General features: G+C 37.4%; 1 protein-coding gene across 1 annotated transcript in view; it reads left to right on the top strand.

The window, feature by feature from the left end:
• The first annotated feature begins 1729 nt into the window (after window positions 1-1729).
• LOC137396364 (TNF receptor-associated factor 3-like) overlaps window positions 1730-21068 on the top strand; it is a 52899-nt gene continuing 33560 nt past the window's right edge. The window contains exons 1-6 of the mRNA XM_068082607.1: window positions 1730-1792; window positions 2440-2571; window positions 5131-5368; window positions 8851-9012; window positions 15639-15717; window positions 18785-18806. Coding sequence (XP_067938708.1) covers window positions 1743-1792; window positions 2440-2571; window positions 5131-5368; window positions 8851-9012; window positions 15639-15717; window positions 18785-18806 — 683 coding nt within the window. The 5' untranslated portion in view covers window positions 1730-1742. The remainder of the gene's footprint in view (window positions 1793-2439; window positions 2572-5130; window positions 5369-8850; window positions 9013-15638; window positions 15718-18784; window positions 18807-21068) is intronic.

Below are 21068 nucleotides of genomic sequence, written 5' to 3'. Positions count from 1 at the left end.
TACAATCAGCTCACATTTTTATTTCTAATGGCAAATCTCATATAAATATTGTTTTGAGGTATTTGGCTGTTATGTATTATTATGCATGTAGATTAAATGTCAGTAAAAAAAGAATCCCATTACTAATTATGCAGTTTTCTCCTATGTTGAACATATAGAAATATTTGTCTACTGAATTATTTGATGTCAATATGCACGAGTGTAGATCCTTACTATAATAAGAGCTGTGTGCGTTAGTTTGTCCAAAGCTGTACTAAGAGCATTAAAAAGATTGCCCTGGATGGAAGTCAGTCCTACCTCTTCAAAGTCAAGCACACTACCACTGCACAACTCTACGACCTTGCTGCATCATGGAATAATTGTGCACATAATTATTATGCGCAATAATCTCACACTACACCCGGTATTGCCAGCAGGGTTGGCATAGTATTTTCCATGGCGGTTATTACCGCCGGTTTATAATGGTTTTTACCGCCCCAGGAAGAACTCATTTTTGTCCAAAAGCGGGAAAAAGTGAGAAAAACTAAAAAACCTCTTTTTTGACAAGTTGACTAATACTTATGCAAAGAATAATACGCTTATACCATTAGCTGCCATAGAGCTTCTTTATGGCTCTTTAACAGTACACAGGCTAAAAAAGCGCATAACCTTTATAGTTGGTTTATTTATTTATTAAAAATAGAATAAAAAGACCAGATCACAAGATAATATTCGTTTATTTACATATATTAAATAGTAATATAGAATGAAAAGCAAAATTGATGTGTGAAACATCACAGTAAGCATAATACAACAATTAGAAAATAATTGAAAAACGAAAACACATGAAGATAATGCCAAGTAGTCGAAACCGGTGAACTGAATGAACGGATCAGAGTATTGAGAATTGATTGTCTAAGAAAAGTTAATCCTCGCATTCAGCCGAATCACACCATGAAAAAATTGTTTTTTTTGGTTTTGGTATCAAACTACCAGTTTGGATGCCTTCTCCACTCCAAGCCTGTTGCGCAGCTTGGTCTGCACTAAGGAAAAAGTGCTAAACAATACACCTCAAAACAGTTCTATTATTAGACTGTAAAAGGCCCATCGTTATTTCACGTTGGCCCGTGTCTTGGGTGTTGATTTTTTCTAATTTTCCCCACTTTTAAGCACTTTTATTCTATTGCTTGATATAAATATGGAGTCACACAACTAAGTGTTTAGTCCAATTTTCCATTTTTATTAAATTTCATTTTTTAGCAAAATATTTGGATAAAAATTTCTGGTGTTATAATATTTCCCGGTTTTTACCAGTTGTTCCTGGTTTTTACCAGTTTTTCCCGCCGCCCTGGGAAAAGCTACTGGGAAAAATGCCAACCCTTATTGCCAGCATACGAGTAACTTATAATTTACCATAACCAGACATATTCAGTTTGACATGGAGACTGCTGTGATGGTTTATGTTGTAGATAAATGTTTTTAAATGATAGCAAATTAATATTCTGAGGAATCATTTGGTACGTACGTTTGGAATGAAGCAGCCGCTTCTCACGCTCTGTAGCTATGGCTGATCACTAATGAGTCAAGGAGTTATAAACAGCATGCGTAATTGATTTTATCCAGCAACGCTGCTGTTATACAAAACATGCATCTGTGTGAGAGCAGCTAGTAGTTCTAACTAGTTCATGATTTTCTTCTTAGGCTAATTGGAACGCAATAAGAAGGGTTCGTTTTCTGATTGGTGGGAGGGCTGCTGTCTAAGGATGGCTGGTGCCACTGACCTCTCACATATGGATACTGAGCAGCTTAACAGGTAGGATCTTGTTAACATATTAAGTCTACAGTAGAATTCTTAAAGTTATTACTTAGTTCAACTGGTAGGGTGCAATATTTGTAAAATCCCTTTTAGAATACTAGCAAACTGTAAATGTGGTTGGTTAGCCTGCATTTGTTTTAATGTAATCCTTACTACTTGTAGTTAATGTTAGTTACTTTTCCATTTTCATTGACCGAAGGTACTGCCCATTGCGGGTGCCTATATGAACACAATTATCTCCCACATGCGTAAGTAAGTACCTCTTTGAAATATGCATGGTCAACTTGGTCAGTATTCCCTAGGATAGAAGATGAGTGACTGGGAAATCTACTAACAACAAAGTTAGCTTATATTGATCAAGTCTTTCATGCTGCATTTTATTTATTATCCATTTTCCCCTGTGTATCATAGAGGCATTTCTATCTATGTATCATAGAGGTATTTCTACCTATGTATCATAGAGGTATTTCTCCTTATCATAGAGATAGAGGCATACCCATATTTCAGCTCGATAAGGCCGCTATGATGCGCTGTTTGCATCTTTTCATGCAATCCAATCATTGTGAAAACTATAACTTTTGCAGTAGCTGGTTTTAAAAACTCTTCATACAGACACTTTAAACTAGTTGAAATGATTTTTGTAGCGTAACATCATCAGTAGATGATTTCTCTGTCCGTCCTCAATTCACCAGGAGAGAATATCTGATCAAGCTGTACAAGTGCCCCATCTGTGATGATATACTGGTTCAACCTCATCAGACAATTTGTGGCAGCAGGTATTTGTTTCTAAAATATTACTTCACAATATACTGTAAATCTACGGAGGTTGCACCGATGCAAGGCATGCCATGCTAATACATCGGTGGGGAAGAAGGTCAAACAGCTTGCTGATGTTTTGTCATCTTATTGGATGATCACAGACCTGAGGTCAAATACAAGCCGATACACAAATAAACCTAATTTATATGCCTATAAGCTATGCTTTCTTTACTTTACCTAATTTAAACATTTTGTGTATACAGAAAATAAAAATGCAGCCATTAACCAGCGAAAGTTCAAAGTATCGTTTAAAAAGAAACAGCACTAACAAACTGGTACAGTTAGGAAATTTATGGCAGCGTCATGTCAGTGTGTCGGTTTCATGAAAGATTAAAGGTGATTATTAACGTTTTACTTTCTTACCAGTCATGAGAAGAGTCGTCCTCCTCATGACAATGTTTATTATTTTTAGTGAACTGAAAAACTCTCATTGATGCTCTCAAAATTATTCACCAAATGAGACACTGAGGCCTGTGAACAAACAACACTAAGGCAACATTTATTAGGCATTGCAAACTAGTGGTCCAGTCGGATTGGTCAAGCATTATGTCAGACGTCGTGATTCTTAAAGGTTGACTTGCAACAAAATTCACATTACAGTTATTTGGTGTCAAAAGATTCATCATGTCTTACTCTGTTGTGTTGTAGGTGTCAAATAGGTGGAAATGTGATTACAAGCTCTTAAAAGCGCAAAAACGAAAAGTCGCCATAGATTGGAATCTGTTTATTTCTCTGACATATTCATTACATTTGATTATTGTCTTGTCACGTGATGTTCTCACGTGAATTGAAAGGCCAATAAAAAGCCCAATATAAAACCTATCGTAGCACTAGTTTATGACAAACACTTCGGGTTTTACCGAAGACCCCGTGTCAAATATAGATGCTCGATACTTTACAGTTTTGCTTCGGCTTGATCTAATCGTCATGTCGTAATCTGATCATGTGACCCAATACTTTGCAAATAATTTTTGCAGCGCTTTTCGATTATCACAAGTGACCAACAGGCTTGTCAGGATTATCAGACAATGATATGTACTCCTTCGAGTTAAGGTTAAAAAATTAAACGAATTTTTACGGTAAGTTATAACTTATAAGATATCAGTGCTAAAAGTGACAGCATTACAATGACGATAGAACAGACGCGTAAGAACAATAGACACGGTTCTATTGAATGCGTGAAGTATATTTTCGAAAATATTTTGACGGATGAGGTTGCATGAAAGTGTAAACAGAAACCATCTTGTAACAACTACGTCCCATTTGAGCCGTTTTGGAAAGAGAATCCAAACTATGGCTGTTTCGTGCGGCTGCGATTAACTGTTCATTTTTTTTTAGCTTTTAAGAGCTTGTAATCACATTCCCACATATTTTGCACCTACAACACAACAGAGTAAGACATGGTGAATCTTGTGATATCAAATAACTGTAATGAAAATTTTTTTGCAAGTCAACCTTTAACCATACATTCAATACATTTTGAGTTAATTCATTCAATTAACTATACAGTCAAACTCGGATAACTCAAACTTCACGGGACCGAGTGAAAGTGTTCGAGTTATCAGAGCGTTCAAGTGATCAGAGCACTGTTACAAGTGCATGTAGATACATCAGTAGATACATGTACCTGTACAAACTATATATAAATCAAAAGCATAAATGGCTTGTTTCAAATTAAATGCTTCTAATGTAAAGTTTGAAAATTTTTTATCGGAAAGTATAGAGATTTTTCTATCATTTGAGATTTGTTTGTTGTTTTATGCGATGTGAATGCCAGGACGTTTTCAGATTAAAATTGGCAAAACTTGATCGTTGTTGAAATGCTCAGAAGAAAAGACATCTTTTTCTTTTGAGCCTTTTAACCAAGAACAATTTTGCCGACTGTTCTTGAAGTTTGCGAAAATTACCTCACTTTTCCTTGCTTTCCAAAGGCCATCTCTAAGTAGATGTTTGTTAAAAATCAAAATTTTCTAAACTTTTAGAAAAGTCATTGACAAAAATATATTGCCGATGATGGTAATAACGGCGCTTACGAACTACTAAAAGCTGAGGTTTATCTCTATGGCTTAGAATAAAGTGATATTCCAAAGCGATAACAACCGACTCGGTAGCCGTTGGGCAAAAAATTGTTCGAGTTAACCAAGTTGAGGTCGAGTTATCTGAAGCAATTTATCATTGCGTTTGAACGGACCAAACAAAACCGTTCGAGTTAACCATGTGTTCGACCTATCCAAGGGCGAGTTGTCCATGTTTGACTGTATATGGTTACTAAGGCATTTAAGTGGTTGTTGCAGTAGTTAGCTGTTGAATAAAAGGCAATAGAATGAAAGCTTATAGTAGTGTATTCAAAGTGAATTACTCTGACCACATATTACTAGTTCATAGTCACTCCAATATGCATCAGCCTTCACTAAATATAATATAGCATTGTTGTCAGTTTACACAGGAACTACTAATGGTTTTATTTTTGTGCGTACATCGACCAACTTAAAAGTTGGTACATTTTGTTATTGTAGGGTATGTAAAGCATGCATAGACGGTAAGTTTGGTTCTCGCGATGTCATCCCGTGTCCTATGCCTCATGATGATATTGATGAAGATGAGCTAGCGGAGGAACCCTGTCAATTAAACGGTCTTCAAAGAGATCAGGTTGTGCAAGACTCTGCTAGCTACAGGGTTCTGCTCCGAGAGAAATGCTGCTGCCCTCACCAAAGCTTTGGGTGTGATGATACTCCGACATGGAGAAAATTAAAGGTTTGCCGTAGTATTTTTCTGCGGTACTCGTACTTCTGTATAAGTAGATCGATATATATTAAAATGCCGGTTAATGTTGAATAAAAGGCTATGATACAAAAAACTATAACACAAAAATAGATTTGAACTTTAGAAATGTTGCCCAATGTGTTGCTATGACGCGCAGTGAAACCAGTAGAATAATGGGAAGCACATTTGTCTGTGAAAAGAGTTAATAATAACAATGGAAAGCTCACTAACTCATATATTTCAGCGTATAAGACGATGATGGAAAAAACTTTCAGAGTTTGGGGGGTCATTATATTAAACCGATATAAAAGTCAGACCTTGAATCCTACAGATTTTTAATTTTACATAATCAGTACCATTTGATTGTAAAAAATGTTTTATTACACCTTCTTTTCTCAATAACAGTAGGTGTTACAGTACAGTTAAAACCCGGGACGCCGTGGCCCTAGGGTTCGTTTTTTTTTCAGGTTGCGAAGTGGAATAAGCTTTTTGCCGCCCCTGGTTTTTTACGGCCTTAACCTTTTGAACTTTGGCCGGTTTTTTCATTGAGTGTCAGTAACTCTGGGCAATCTGTCCAACGATCCGAAGTTTTAAAACTTTTATTAAATATATCTAAACGTGCTGATAATACAACCATATTTGGTAAAACACTAGTAAAAGAGTCCGACAACCCACGGCAAATATCATCAAATAGAAAAAAACAGTACTTCGACATTCAGGCTAAAACTATAAAAGTTCGAAAGATTTTAAACAACTCATAAAAAAATTTACAGTAGCATCATATTCATTGAGCACATGTTCATCATCATTTCATGACTCAAAATATACTGGAAAATTAAATTCTTTATTTGCATCACAATCATTTATGACCTACTAACAAACGAGTCGTATTGATTTTTTCGCGATGCCGTTCAAATCATATCTACTATATAAACGGCAATCGTTGTCTGTCTGTCTATCGGTCTGTCCCCCTTATAGAGCGGTCTTTTCTTTTATCGTCGTACGAATTTCGGTCGTACGAAGCGAACTGAATTAATATGTGTAGTAACGGTAAATAAATTATAGAGCGGTCTTTCTTTTTCCATTCGGTCGAACGAAGCCAACCGAATTAATATGAGTACTAATTATCGTAATTTCGTAATATCGTAATTTGGTAATATGGACTATTAGCCGCTACTTTTCTCTGACGATTTGAGCCAAGCGGCTTATATAAAGGTGTGGCGATTCTGTTGTTTTTCTTTCATCGCTCGAGCGCATTAACCGAAATCCCCGGTTAGCACGCTTTTTAAACGGCAAATTTTCTGCCGTGTTAAAAAGCACCTTTCCTGAGTTCTGCGGCCTATACAAAGGTGTCTATACAGCTATACAAATGTACTATTCATTAAATAAAATAAATTAACGAGTAGTTATTTACATGCAATTAATATTTACTGCCAACGTGTACCGAGAAGGTCACGTAAACGTTTGTTTCTTGGAGCCACTGGAAAAACGCATTTCTCACCTAAATTTTCACATCAAAAAGGTAAGTGTTTCTTATACGATGTTGTATTATCTATGAATTGCCACATCTCCACTACTTAATAACGTTGGATTTGCCGCTGTTCGTGATAGTGGGTCATGTTCATTTCCTTCAGCAGCCGAGTTACTAATTTTTTTCCAGCTACGAGTAGGCCTACTGTAACTTACTATTACAGAACTTTCACGAGTACTCCGAGGGTTGCGATACGCTATTGTGAAAAGAAAGAGAGCAGCTGCTATCGACTTACTGTCACCCTGCATCAGCCATGACCAGCTATACGTCGCCTGCTCAAAAGTAGGCACACGCCGAAAACTGTTTCTTCATACGCCCGACAGAAAAACCAAAAATGTTGTCTATCCGCATGTGTTGCGTTGAACTAAGGGAGAGAGAGAGAGGGAGAGCGAGGAGGAGAGGGGGGGAGAGAGGGAGAGCGAGGAGGAGAGGGGGGGGGGAGAGAGAGGGGGAAGAGGGAGAGAGAGAGAGGGGATAGAGGGGAGAGAGGGAGAGAGGGGAAAGAGGAAGAGAAGGAGAGAGAGAGGGAGAGCGAGAAGGAGAGGGGGGGGGGGGGAGAGAGGGAGAGAAAGAGGGAGAGAGATAGAGGGGAGAGAGGGGAGAGACGGAGAGAGGGAGATGTAACTGCATAGTTGGCGTTGTTTTACAGTATGAAAGACAACTCTCAATAAACCTCTTGCTGTACAAGAATCTGATACCGTTGACGGGTAATGCAGCTAGTGTGTTATTAAAACGAAGATAGTAAGTAAGGATGTTTGAAAACTGTTACACGAGGAAGCGAGATTTCTGGTCTGATTTCTTGTGCAAGATATAATTTGATTGGTTTACGTTGTTACTTAGAAACAGTTTTTGTAAACAAAGTCATGTGAATGCTGGAAAACTGGCCGTTAGGGTTCAAAGGGTAAAAAAATTACACATTGTCTGAAGTCCTCCCACAATGCCTGATAGTGATCTGAGACGCTATCAGTTGACAGAGATTTAATTGAAGAATCAGAGGAAGGTTGCATCGTTTTTATTTAATGTGAACGCAATTAATTTAGCTGTCATTTTATACAATTGATTATAGTCAATTTAGCTTTATCTTGTGCAATCTCATTAATTTAGCAGTGTATTAGTATAATTTAGCAATTTATTACACAATTGATATATTCATAAAGATTTTCTTGCAATTTTGTACCATGTCTTATCTGACGGTCACCTTACACACCACAATATGCGGTAAGTTAACTTTAATAGGAACCATTATACATCAGTGTGTTGTTATGAGGTTATTAGTTGTTGAGCATCCTCTTGAACATTTGCTTGTATTTCAAACTTGACTAGTTACAGGTCCAATGCCAAACGAGTCTGAGCTGCTTTTTAAAAAAGCTGAGGTATAAAATTTAAGTTCCATGAGCTGTGGTCAAGTTTATTTTTTACACGCTGTTTTCATGATTGTGGTTCATCTTATGAAGTACTTCAAATGGAAAAAATCGAAAAACTTATTTCACTTTTGCAAGTGATTTATTTAAATGGCTTCGACAGAAGAGTGTTTTTTACATTTAAAAATTTTTTATACTTTTATTAAAAATCATAAACTGATAAATTAATTGAACCTAACTGCACTTAGATCGCAGCTGATATGCCTCAATTTGTCCGTTTCTTTTGATATCGTAACTAACAGGATCCATTTTAGCGAGGGTTGACTGTATTAAGACAATCATAAGGAAAGGTTGTAGTGGCATGTGTAGGCTTAGTTTTACATTTTACATTTTAATGCTGCACTCTAATAATATCACCCTCATTGTAAGGTTTAGTAGTTCTTGATACCATGTTCTATGTTGTCAAATCATTCTGTGCAGCAATTCTATTGACGTCATTACCATTGTTTCTCCTCACCGTAACCTCAACAAACACTTTGTTAAAACTTACCAGGTAGCCATGGTGACCTTTTTATTTGCAGGACCATGTACAGATCTGTCAGTTCACCCCTGTTCACTGTACGAATGCTGGGTGTCCAGAGAAGTTTGCTAAAGAAGCCCTAAACAAACATCTGGAACAATGTTTGTTTATGGTTGTCCCTTGTAATTACTGCGGAGAGAGATTCAAGCGAAACCAACTAGAGGTATGACTTGTTCAGTTTTGAAACAGTTCATTAGCGTGTGTTGTTTTGGCTTTGGGGTGGTTAGCGTCTATGTAGCAGCAAAGGTGTAAGTAAGTACCTACGTGTGGCTTCTTAGAGAGCTTTCAGTGTATCAGGGGGGAAGGCTATATGAGTTACCATAAACCTCTATTTTAGTGCCACCTCTATTTGATTTGAGTTCCTCGTTAGTGAAACGCCATTATAATAGGGGAAGGTTTAAAAAATACAGCGCCACCCTTTAATTGAGCGACACCTCTAATCAACTGCCACTCTGACCTAGATTATATTTCATCTTCATGAACCCTTTTAAGGTACTGCCACATGTAACGAATTATTTGTTCATTCTGACCGAAATCATGAAATGAACAGAATTGTCTGAGCTGTGCGTGCGCACCGAAATCGTCGACGAAACGCTTGTAATTGGTTAAGCCAACTTAGCGAGCGCAGTTTTAGCAGCTTTTGCCATTGATATAGTCCAAGACACGGACAAAAAAGTCAAAAGAATGTTATTTTTGAAAAAGAAACGATTTGTAGCCATAGTGTCCGAACGATAAAAAACCAACAATAGCGCAATCTAGGCAGTTGCATCGTATGTATTATGTTGAGTTGCGCTGGTACTTTTATTGTGTGTCGTTATACGTGTCTTGGACAATATAAATTGTAAAAGCTGCTTGAATCGTGCTCGCTAATATTTTGTTTAACCAATTAAAAGCGGCTCATCGATGATTTCGGTGTGCATGCACAGCTCAGATAATTCTGTGAATTTCGGCCGAATAATTCGTTCATTTCGTGATTTCGGTCAGAATGAACGAAAGATTCGTTACGTGTGGCCATACCTTTAGAGTGTCATTCTATGTCATTTTGTTAGGAGTGCCTTAGAATTTTGTGAATGAACAAAGTATAACTTGCACGAAGGTTGAAAGTCACCGCCCTACGGTTGTTTATCGATTATCAGCTGCGCTTATCTGTGCTCATATAGTTTTATATTATAAAGCTCTATTCACCTTAGCTGATTTGCAAACAGTGTTTTTGTGGTCGATATCTGAATGATTTCATGGAAGTTATCGATCTGGTTTTTTCTGTTCTTACCAGGTCGAGGTTGGACCGAGAGGAGGCGATTTTGCCACTTTTCAATTTCAGGGTCTTATAACTTTAGCTGATATATTTTTAGTGAGTTAAGATTTACATTTTGTTGTCTGTTTCCTATGAAGTTTCTCACGGACGATTTTTAGCAAGTTTACCAATTATTTTGCGCTGGGCAGCTCATCACTAGTAACGGGTAACTATAGGGAAGATGATATTTTGCTAACATCCTCTGCTTCACTTATTATAGCTCAGGCAAAATAATGGAAGCTGATGATTCACTTATCATGCCATTACTATTTATTAAACGTGATCAATAATTCTGTTGATGGCATCCTTCCTATCAACGGAATTATTAATTGTGTTTGAAGCCATGACAAAGAGCGCGTACAAATGTGAAAACAAATATGGCGTTCACTTTAAATGACAATGTGTGATTCGCTGTGAAAATGATTTCATTGTCTACTCAAAATGAAAATCAGTCTAGAATTGTCGACTGATCTGGTACAGCACAATAAAAATTCTCTCTGGACAAAATTGGTCTTGGGCTTGTTTGCTTTTTTCACACGAGGCGATTTTTGGCCGGTAGGCCAAAAATCGCCCAGACAATTGGCATGAAATTGGATAGTGTGAATGCAATGTGAGGGATTCTTATTGATGAAGGTATATATTTTCTTCAAATATGTCTAGGAGAGGCGTAATAGCTTTTTGCCAGCTTTTGCCAGTGGTGGCAATTAGTGCTAGCCTGGCAAAGTTTTTCACCAATCCAGCACTACTAAGCAACACTCTTGTCGCTTTCTTGCTGTGGTTGCAAACCTCAATCACCACAGGCGAAGACAAAGTCAAGCCATCCTGATTCTTAACTGTGATTAGGGAATTCGTTGTTTGGTTTACACAACGTTGGTAACATCCACGATGCTAGTGATACAATCATTACACTTCAGCTTTGGTGACTTAGCCAGCTACATAGCCAGCTGTAAATAATCATTCTGTCTCATTTTTGACTTCAGACATACTTGCATACTCATCATATTTAGTCATGTTTAGTTCAGCATATTAGTCTATTTACCTAGCCAGGGTCTGGCTCTTTGAGTGGGTGGGCTATTTCCCCTCCCCTCTCCATTGCCCTTCTCTCTTTTCCCCTTCTAACTTATTCTTTGGAGAAGGGGAAAAGAGAGAATGGGGATAAGAGAGGGTGGCAAATAAAGCCATGATGGCTCATGATTTGTGTGCAACAATTCATAGCTTTTATAGTTTTAATCTATGGTGGTTATCAGATATTATCACAGAACTGCTTTAGTTTACTGGATTATGTATACAAGAAGGTTTTTATGTGAAAATAAATGTAATTTTGTTACCTTCTTCCCATTAGATTCATTGTAAACAACAGTGCAGTCAAGCATGAGGTACAATACAGTGACGTTACGTCACGCTATTTAAGTCTGACAGGCTTTTTCCCTATTGGCCAATCTAGGTATATATACAGTATCTATGGACATGACAAACATAGCCTCAGTTCTATTGGCCACTAAACTAGAAACAGGTTCGTTAAACAATATACAAAATTATTAAAAATTAAATGTAAAACAGCGATGAGAATGGAAATGCGCATGCTTATCCTTTGTAGCTGTTGGCATAGTCACACTTTCTCCTGTCGTACATACGTGTAGGTCTCTTATAAATACTGGTTCCTCGTATACTCTATGATTGTCTGGTAGTCTAATGCAGATGTCGAGAATGTATATGTACTATATTGTTGTTTAGTCGTACACCGTGACAGTGCAGGCAGTGTACCTCACTTATCTCCTGCTTGTGTGTAAGTATATCGTTATACATTGTTATAAGGTTATGCTTCAAATTGTTGTCTTAACTGTGTCCGCGCATGTCTGGTGATGGTATTGCTAGCTTTTTGTTTTCTTCCCTTTGTTAATACAAATGGATTTAGTTCTAAGTTGACTTAATAACAATACAATTCAGATTTTGTCTGTTAAACTACAAAACAGCTTGTTCATGTGAGGTTCATCTATTTACAAAAGAATTTTGATCTAGTAGGAGGTACTTCTCTAACTTTGGACAGGATGTCATTTACATCCTGTCCAACTAGAAGTCTGTACCTTTTACTTATAATACAGTTGTAATGCAATGGCTTGTGCTAATGGATTTTTCTGTTGAGCATCATTTATTCAAGAAGCCATATACATGTAGGTGTCAAAATGATTCTTGTGCTTTACCCTAAATGAACTTTCCAAGTTAATGCCGGAGTTGTACAGAAGGTTTGATATGTGGAATCGTAGACATATAGAAAAGCTGTGTCTTTCTCTAAATGTGTGTTTATGAAAGTTTTTAATCCCATGCTTTTTGTTATCTTTGTAAGAGCTCATCAGATTGTATTATCATATCATTATAAATGATATATATATTATCATATCATTATAAATGTAAATATAGTTCTAGTGTCAACTGCAAAATATTCTTGAGGTGGAATGAAGCATCCTTTTGCAAATGACTCTGAAATATAACAAAGTTTAAATTAGAGCAGGTTATTCGCATTTGACTTGACCCTTGAGTTGATTCTTAAGTTGAATCTTGAATTGACTCCTAAGTTGACTTGAATTGGCTCTCCAGTTGATTCTTAAATTGTTTTTTGAGTTAGTTCTTGAGTTGACATTTGAGTTGACTCTTCATTCTGGAGTTGAATTTTGAGTTGACTTATGATTCCGGAGTTGACTTTTGAGTTGATTCTTGAAATGGGCGTGTCCATAAATAACTCGCGGGACATTCACAAGCTTTTGTATCTGTATTTTGAATCCAATATGATTTAGAGCAGTAATTTTATGTTCACCAGAAAGAACTCCTCGTTGGCTTTCAGAATATATATAACTTTTTATGGTAGGGTGTACCCAAAGGGTTTCAGCGAGCAAAGAGTGGGTGACTCTCGGGACATCAGAGAGAATGGTAGACTGAAGACATAATTTTAAAACCAAAAACTCTGTGAAGTATGGTTCCACAATGCAATAAAAGCAAATATTTACTTGCCTGACTGTGGTGAATCTAAAACACCAAGAAGAATCGTCAACAATGCATTGCCTGAGCCGGCATACGCAGTAGAATTGGTTACTCGTGGGACAGTGACTCGCGGGACAAAAATGACACATTCAAAAAGATGTCAATAATCTCACAGAAATAGTGCAGAAGTTTGCTTAAATCTTAGTATATGAATATTGAAACATAACACATTGTTCTTTTGATTATAATGCTATTTTTATTGTTTTAATGTGATACAGTAGGTCTAAAAACTAAGTTTACCAAACAAATTTACAATAATGGTATGTGTGCTTACTATCCGACTTAGGTTGGATACAACAAAACTCCATCTCTATAGCATAATTCACAATTATTCTGCTATACCTAAATCTTCAACAAATGTAGATCTCTCTCTACCATCGATAGTTGGGCACGAAAGTAGCTTGGAGATATTTGCCGCCGGTAGCCATGACTTATCATTGGTCTTAGGTACAAAAACATGCCCAGATGGCTTAACTCGTCTAAAGAATTTTAGTTGGAGTTCCCCAATTTTCCGCTCCACTGTCTCGACAATTGCCACATAAAATTTGATCGATCTTTTCCAACCAATTATGCCAAAACATAATCACCAAATTTAGGTGAGATTGGTTTCGTTTTTTGATTGTTTACGGTGTCAGCAGAAACGTCTGAATTACTTGGTGTCGTTTTTTGATTGTTTACAGTGTCAGCAGAAACGTCAGCACAACTAAAAGTGGTATTCTTGTTACTTGAAAAGTCGTGAACAGACAACGTTTCAGCCCCCGCAAACTTGCTATGCTCCACAGTAGCTGGACGCAAAGCTACAACATGGTGGACTTGTCGTGTGCCACTCATCGTCTTGATGTCCTTCCACTGTTCATCCAAAAACATTTTTTGACTTTCTATTTCCTGAGGTTTTACTACAATGGTCGAAACCTTAGACTCTTTCACAGCCCCCTTGAACTCTTCGGCATTTGTAACCACCGACTTTCTGCTAGTTACTGCCCTTCTGACTAAACGTTTGACACTCCCTCCTAAGCCATCGACTGGACCCTTTCCATGCGAGGTTGCAAAAAAATTTCACTCCAGCCTTTTCACCTCAAACGCAGTTTTGTACCAGTTCAAATTTGATAATAAGAACCGCTGTTTAAATTGTGATGATGAACTATGATAATCACCTTTAATGACTGCTACCGAGTGGAACATGAAAGGGAAAATTCAGACCTGGAGTCTAGAGCTAGTCTAGAGTTGGTGAGATACCCAAATAGTACAGTAACTTGGTGTTTTGTGTTTTAAATAATAAGAGAATGTGTGTCTCTTTATTTTCCCACAACAAAATGAATATCCCACCATGTAAATGGTCTGGAGAAGAGTTGTTACCCTTGTCCCGCGAGTCACTTGTCCCGCGAGTCACCAATTATCTTGTTATCCAAGAGGCTGGAAGCAAAAGTGTTTGTGGGCAATTGTTGGGCTTAATGCAGAAACAGAGAATTTCAAAAGATTTTGTCTTACTGCCATTATTGTGCTATGGAAATTTTTCAACCTTTCTGGTTACTCTCGGGACATTGGTTAGATGTAGTTTTGTAAAGACCGCTGCTGTCTATCGATTGAGCAGAGTATCTTGAGACTTTTAAAAATTGTTCATTATTGGTCAACTAATTATAGTATAATTCAAGAACTTGCATTAACAATGTATTGGTTTGGATCACCTTGTAAATTACTAAACCTGCTTTAAATGAGCAAAAATTGCATGTATGCTGACCCAAAGTTCAACCAATGATATATCGAAGTTGATTTAAGATATCTCGAAACAGTATTTTTCAACAATAAATATATTTAGTCTAGAACAAGTTTCCTTTAAAAGACAAGCTCATACTTTCATTTCATTTTTTTGCTACAAATCCCTTTATTTATAGACAGGCCCAAATGTCTGTTTAGTTGTTTTGAATTGATCCTTGAGTTGATTCTGGAGTTGACTTTTGAATTCACTGTTGAGTCTGTTAAGTTAATAGCTTAATTAAACCTCATAAAAATAACTCACCATGTTATGAATGCTGGTGAACACTGCACTTTAATATAGATTTGAATGCTTTGAACACTGCACTGTCTTCAGCTTACAGCTTAAACTTTTTGTAAATTGTCGTGCGACATTTGAATTCAAACACCTGCTATTCAATGTCACTTTCATCGCGAATCGATTATGAAGAAAATTTGTTATTCTGGAGATATTTGTTGGTGTGTATGCGTTGGAATATCAACTGAGGATCAGATATTATATCAGCTAAATGATTTGCCTATTTAAAATATAATTATTGTAGTCTCTGTCCCTGCATGTCTAATCATTATCTAGCAGCTAAATTTCTCACCAATATTTTAAAGTGAAAAAATATCCAAGTCTGATCTATAACTCCCGTGTATTTATTATTCATCTATTTTCCCTCTGTTTCATATAATATGTTTAAATTTTTGTCATTTTGCTGCAGGATCACTATGGAGAATGTGAAAATGCTGACACCCAATGTAACATTTGTGGCCTTGAACTTGGCAAGCGTAGACAGGTGAGTAATTAGTAACGGTTGCTATGGCAAGTGTAGACAGGTGAAAGCAGATTTGCAATGTTTCCAAAAAAGACTCAATATTTCACGGAGGGTCGGGAAAAACATTTATTTACCTGGAAAAATTAGCAGAAACTACAGTTTGTAAGAGTTCTTCCTTGCGTTATTAAGTAAAATAAGATTAGTCTTTCACAGCGTGGTGGACATGCTGTGAATCATTATTTCAGATACATTTTTGAGTTGGTTGAAAATAATTTTTTGATTTTGAGCCGAAGAGCCAAATATTTGCTATGTTGACGGCCACTCAGGCTGCAAGTAGAATAAAGCTTTGCAGAATAAAATCCACCCCTGGTGTGAAATAAATGAGGTTGCAAAGCTGGTATTTTGTGCCACACACTTACAGGAAGAGGGCGAGGACAGTTCGAACTATATTATCAACTTGAAGAATAATTGTAAACCCTTTCTGCAATGTCATTCTTTTGCCATTTGTCACAGTATTGTATATTGCTCTCTTTTTAAAATAATTTAGCTGTATAGACTGCTGTGTCATTAAATTAAAAAAATGCAGACTTTTATGTAGTATGACTTCAATCAAGGTTATGACCAATCAAGGTTACGACCAATCAAGGTTACGACCAATCAAGGTTACGACCAATCAAGGTTACGACCAATCAAGGTTACGACCAATCAAGGTTACGACCAATCAAGGTTACGACCAATCAAGGTTACGACCAATCAAGGTTACGACCAATCAAGGTTACGACCAATCAAGGTTACGACCAATCAAGGTTACGACCAATCAAGGTTACGACCAATCAAGGTTACGACCAATCAAGGTTACGACCAATCAAGGTTACGACCAATCAAGGTTACGACCAATCAAGGTTACGACCAATCAAGGTTACGACCATTCAAGGTTACGACCAATCAAGGTTACGACCAATCAAGGTTACGACCAATCAAGGTTACGACCAATCAAGGTTACGACCAATCAAGGTTACGACCAATCAAGGTTACGACCAATCAAGGTTACGACCAATCAAGGTTACGACCAATCAAGGTTACGACCAATCAAGGTTACAAACAGAATTTGTCATCACTTAAAATATCTTCATTTTCTGTCATTTTATTGCAGTTCAGGTCTAAGTAAACAGATTTCAGCGAAATCAAACTAAGAAATGTTTCGGAAAATCCCCATTGTTTGCATTTTTATTTTCCCGACTACGTGTTTCCCGCCCAGTTTTTATCGGGATTCTCCAAGTGGTACTGGCCGCTCAGAGGAATATTGATCAGCTCTGGTTCAATAGTAGTACATTTTGATTGCGAAGCATTTTGCGTGGTTCATAAAGTTGCTGTTTGATAGAGGTAGCTCTTGATATACGTAGGTAGCTCGTGATAGAGGTAGCTCTTGATAGAGGTAGCTCCTGATACCTTTGCCGTTAGCCTCAGTGTTGTATATTATAACAAACAGCAGACGATTTACGTGAAGCATTTTGTACTTACCTTTTCATTCAAGCTTGTGCGATAACGATATTGATACACACTGCTCGTGACCAGCTACATGTATATATAAATCATCAAAGTGGATGTTGACATTACTCATAACCTTGTTTTTGCTCTGTTTGTGGCTTGTTTAGAGTTTATAATCAGATATTTAATTTAAAAAATTTTATTTGAAAGCAATCTTTTAAATTCAAATTTTTTATGTAAGTAGTTAATCTAGTCAGTTTCACATTTTAAAATGGACCGACACAAAAGTTGAAAATAGCAGCGCTAAAATTGATGCCTGTCAGAAGAAACCTGCTTTAAGACTTCACAGACATGGAGAGTTGAACCATTGGATGCAGGAAGCATTATGCTTATGAGCCTGCACTGTCCAACTTAGAAGTAAAAGTGATTCAACAATGCATCACAAGTCCATGAATTATTCATGGCAAGCTGTTATTCATTTTACATATTGAAAATAAATTGCCCTGATACGTATCAGTGAGACAGGTGTGATATGTACATTGTAACAAGTGTGATATGTAAACTGTAACAAGGGGATAAGTACACTGTAACAGGGGGATAAGTACACTGTAACAGGTGGGATATGTACACTATAACGGGTCTGATTTTAAAGGATATTGGGTTTGATTTTTTTATTCTTTGTTCGCTTAAAGGTTGACTTGCAACAAAATTCACGTTACAGTTATTTGATATCAAAAGATTCACCATGTTTCACTCTGCTGTGTTGTATGTAGGTGCAAAATATGTGCAAATGTGATTACAAGCTCTAAAAAGCTAAAAAACGAACAGTTAATCACAACCATCACGAAACTGCCGTAGTTTAGAATCTCTTTCCAAAGCGGCTCAAATGGAACGTAGTTGTACAAAATGGCTTCGGTTTACACTTTCAAGCAACCTCATTCGTCAAAATATTTTCACAAATATACTTCACGCATTTAATAAAAGCATGTTCTTACGCGTCAATTTTATCGTCATTGTAATGCTGTCACTTTCAGCACTGATATCTTAAAACCTACCGTGAAAATCGTTTAATTTTTCAACCTTAGTTCGAAGGAGTAGATATCATTGTATGATAAACACGGCCAGCCTGTTGGTCATCGGTAATAATCGAAAAATGCTGCAGAAATTAATCACGAAGCATGGGTCACATGATCAGATTACGACTAGTCGATTAGACCAGGCCAAAACAAAACTGTAAAGTAGCGAGCATTTATATTTGTTACCGGCTCTTCGGTAAAACCCGAAGTATTTGTCATAAACTAGTGCTACGAGAAGTTTTATATTGAGCCTTTTATTGGCCTTTCAATTTACGTTAGAACATCACGTGACAAAACAATAACCAAACGTAATGACAATGTCTGGGAAATATACTGATTCCAATCTACGGCGGCTTTTTTTAATCTTTTAAGAGCTTGTCATCACATTTCCACATATTTTGCACCTACAACACAGCAGAGTAAGACATGGTTAATCTTTTGATACCAAATAACTGTAATGTGAATTTTGTTGCAAGTCAACCTTTAATATTCTCATTATTAATATAAAAACTAATACGACTGGTGAAGTTATCTCCCTTAGTGACCCCAAGTTATGGGGTCACTAACCAAACCCAAATTCCCAAACCCCAAGTTTTATGGAAATGCATGAATGCATTCAGTGGTATGCGCAGTGCAATATTTGATGCAAGTAATTTCCATACACAAGTCAGCAAGGTTTAATTATCTGTATGACATGCCTGATCAATCTCAGACATTCTTTGTCTACGTGTAGCGCACTGTGTGCCTGCTAGTACTCTGGATAGTCTAGTGTGCTGTGAGAAATTGTCAGATGTGTCACTATAGCACAGAATAGCTATGTACACAGCTATTCTACGGTGTCCAGAGGTGGTTGAGTGATGCAGTCAGAGAGTAGGTCTACCATGCTGGAAGCTGTATGTTTGAATCTTGTACAAAGTGATTTTTGCGTAAATGTCAACATTTGCTTCAGACAAATGGACAAGACTTATGGTAGCGATTTGTTGTCATCGACCCTCTCGGTGAGAAGTTGCCTCATTTCCTTTTGTCAACAAAGTGACACTTCAACATACTGGTTCATTATGGAAGTATAGTGCGTTTTAGATTAAATATAAAATACGCTCTTAGCTCGACAAGATGTATTTATTTCTAACATTGAGCCTTCAAGCACTATCAATGCTGAATTTTCACAAGTAAATTCAGTGTCACGCTGACCACCGTGCATGTGGTAATTAGCAGCAACCTCTGATTAGTTTACCAATAACATCACATGGTAACCAGATATACATGTATATGTACTTGTAGTGTGGTCACTCGCTCCATCCTCTATGGCCAAGTTTGTATTTTCTCCTTTGTAATCGATTTTCAATAGAGTTTGGTTGTGCCAAATATATTACAATTGCCATTTTAACAAAATTTGGTAACCAAAAAAATTCAAACGAAAGTTAAAATTCTGCTTCGCTGCAGAATATTTATGGTTACAGAATGATAAATCATTTGGTGGTATATTATAGTTAGCGGGTTCCTTGGCAGCCCGGTGTGCTGTGAGAGATAGTCAGGTGTATTGTGAGAGATAGTCAGGTATGCTGTGAGAGATAGTCAGATGTGCTGTGAGAGATAGTCAGGTGTGCTGTGAGAGATAGTCAGGTATGCTGTGAGAGATAGTCAGATGTGCTGTGAAAGATAGTCAGGTGTGCTGTGAGAGATAGTCAGGTGTGCTGTGAGAGATAGTCAGGTGTACTGTGAGAGATAGTCAGGTGTGCTGTAAGAGATAGTCAGGTGTACTGTGAGAGATAGTCAGGTGTGCTGTGAGAGACAGTCAGGTGTGCTGTGAGAGATAGTCAGATGTACTGTGAGAGATAGTCATGTGTGCTGTGAGAGATAGTCAGGTGTACTGTGAGAGATAGTCAGGTGTGCTGTGAGAGATAGTCAGGTGTGCTGTGAGAGATAGTCAGGTGTGCTGTGAGAGACAGTCAGGTGTGCTGTGAGAGATAGTCAGGTGTGCTGTGAGAGATAGTCAGGTGTGCTGTGAGAGATAGTCAGGTGTGCTGTGAGAGATAGTCAGGTGTACTGTGAGAGATAGTAAGGTGTGCTGTGAGAGATAGTCAGGTGTACTGTGAGAGATAGTCAGATGTGCTGTTAGAGATAGTCAGGTGTGCAGTGAGAGATAGTCAGGTGTACTGTGAGAGATAGTCAGATGTGCTGTGAGAGATAGTCTGGAGTGCTGTGAGAGATAGTCAGGTGTGCTGTGAGAGATAGTCAGGTGTGCTGTGAGAGATAGTCAGGTGTACTGTGAGAGATAGTCAGATGTACTGTGAGAGATAGTAAGGTGTGCTGTGAGAGATAGTCATGTGTGCTAATAAAGTGCAGAGAATGACTATCTGTCCAATTATTCAGAAAAGCTGTAAGGTGTTTGATTAGCGCAGGTGTTAGAGTGATGAGTTCAAATCCCATTTATAGCAATATTTTACCCAACCTTCAACCATAGATTGGCAGACACGGCTGTTATTATAATAAATATTTTCAGAGTTGAAAGTTTTCGTATAATCATGGTACACCTATTGACTTGCTCTTTAAGTAGCAGAGATTACTTTTCATAAACAATTTGCTTTCAATGTAATCGTTACTGTAATAAGAGGCGTGTCCGTCTGTCTGAAGCCACGCTGAAAGCGTTAGGAAAAACGATTGTGATACTTCATCAATGAATAATTATGCATACTCTGTAGTTCTTACACATGTGCACGCGACTGTTAACATCCTATCTTGCTGTCAGATTTGGAGAGGATGAATATTGATTTAAATCTTCATTGTCCAGTTACTAGGGCTTGTAAACTAG

This window comes from Watersipora subatra, chromosome 5 (assembly GCF_963576615.1).
Source record: "Watersipora subatra chromosome 5, tzWatSuba1.1, whole genome shotgun sequence".
NCBI lineage: Eukaryota > Metazoa > Bryozoa > Gymnolaemata > Cheilostomatida > Watersiporidae > Watersipora > Watersipora subatra.
The sequence above is the reverse complement of the archived record's forward strand: the minus strand, read 5'-3'. Positions and strand labels throughout refer to the sequence as shown.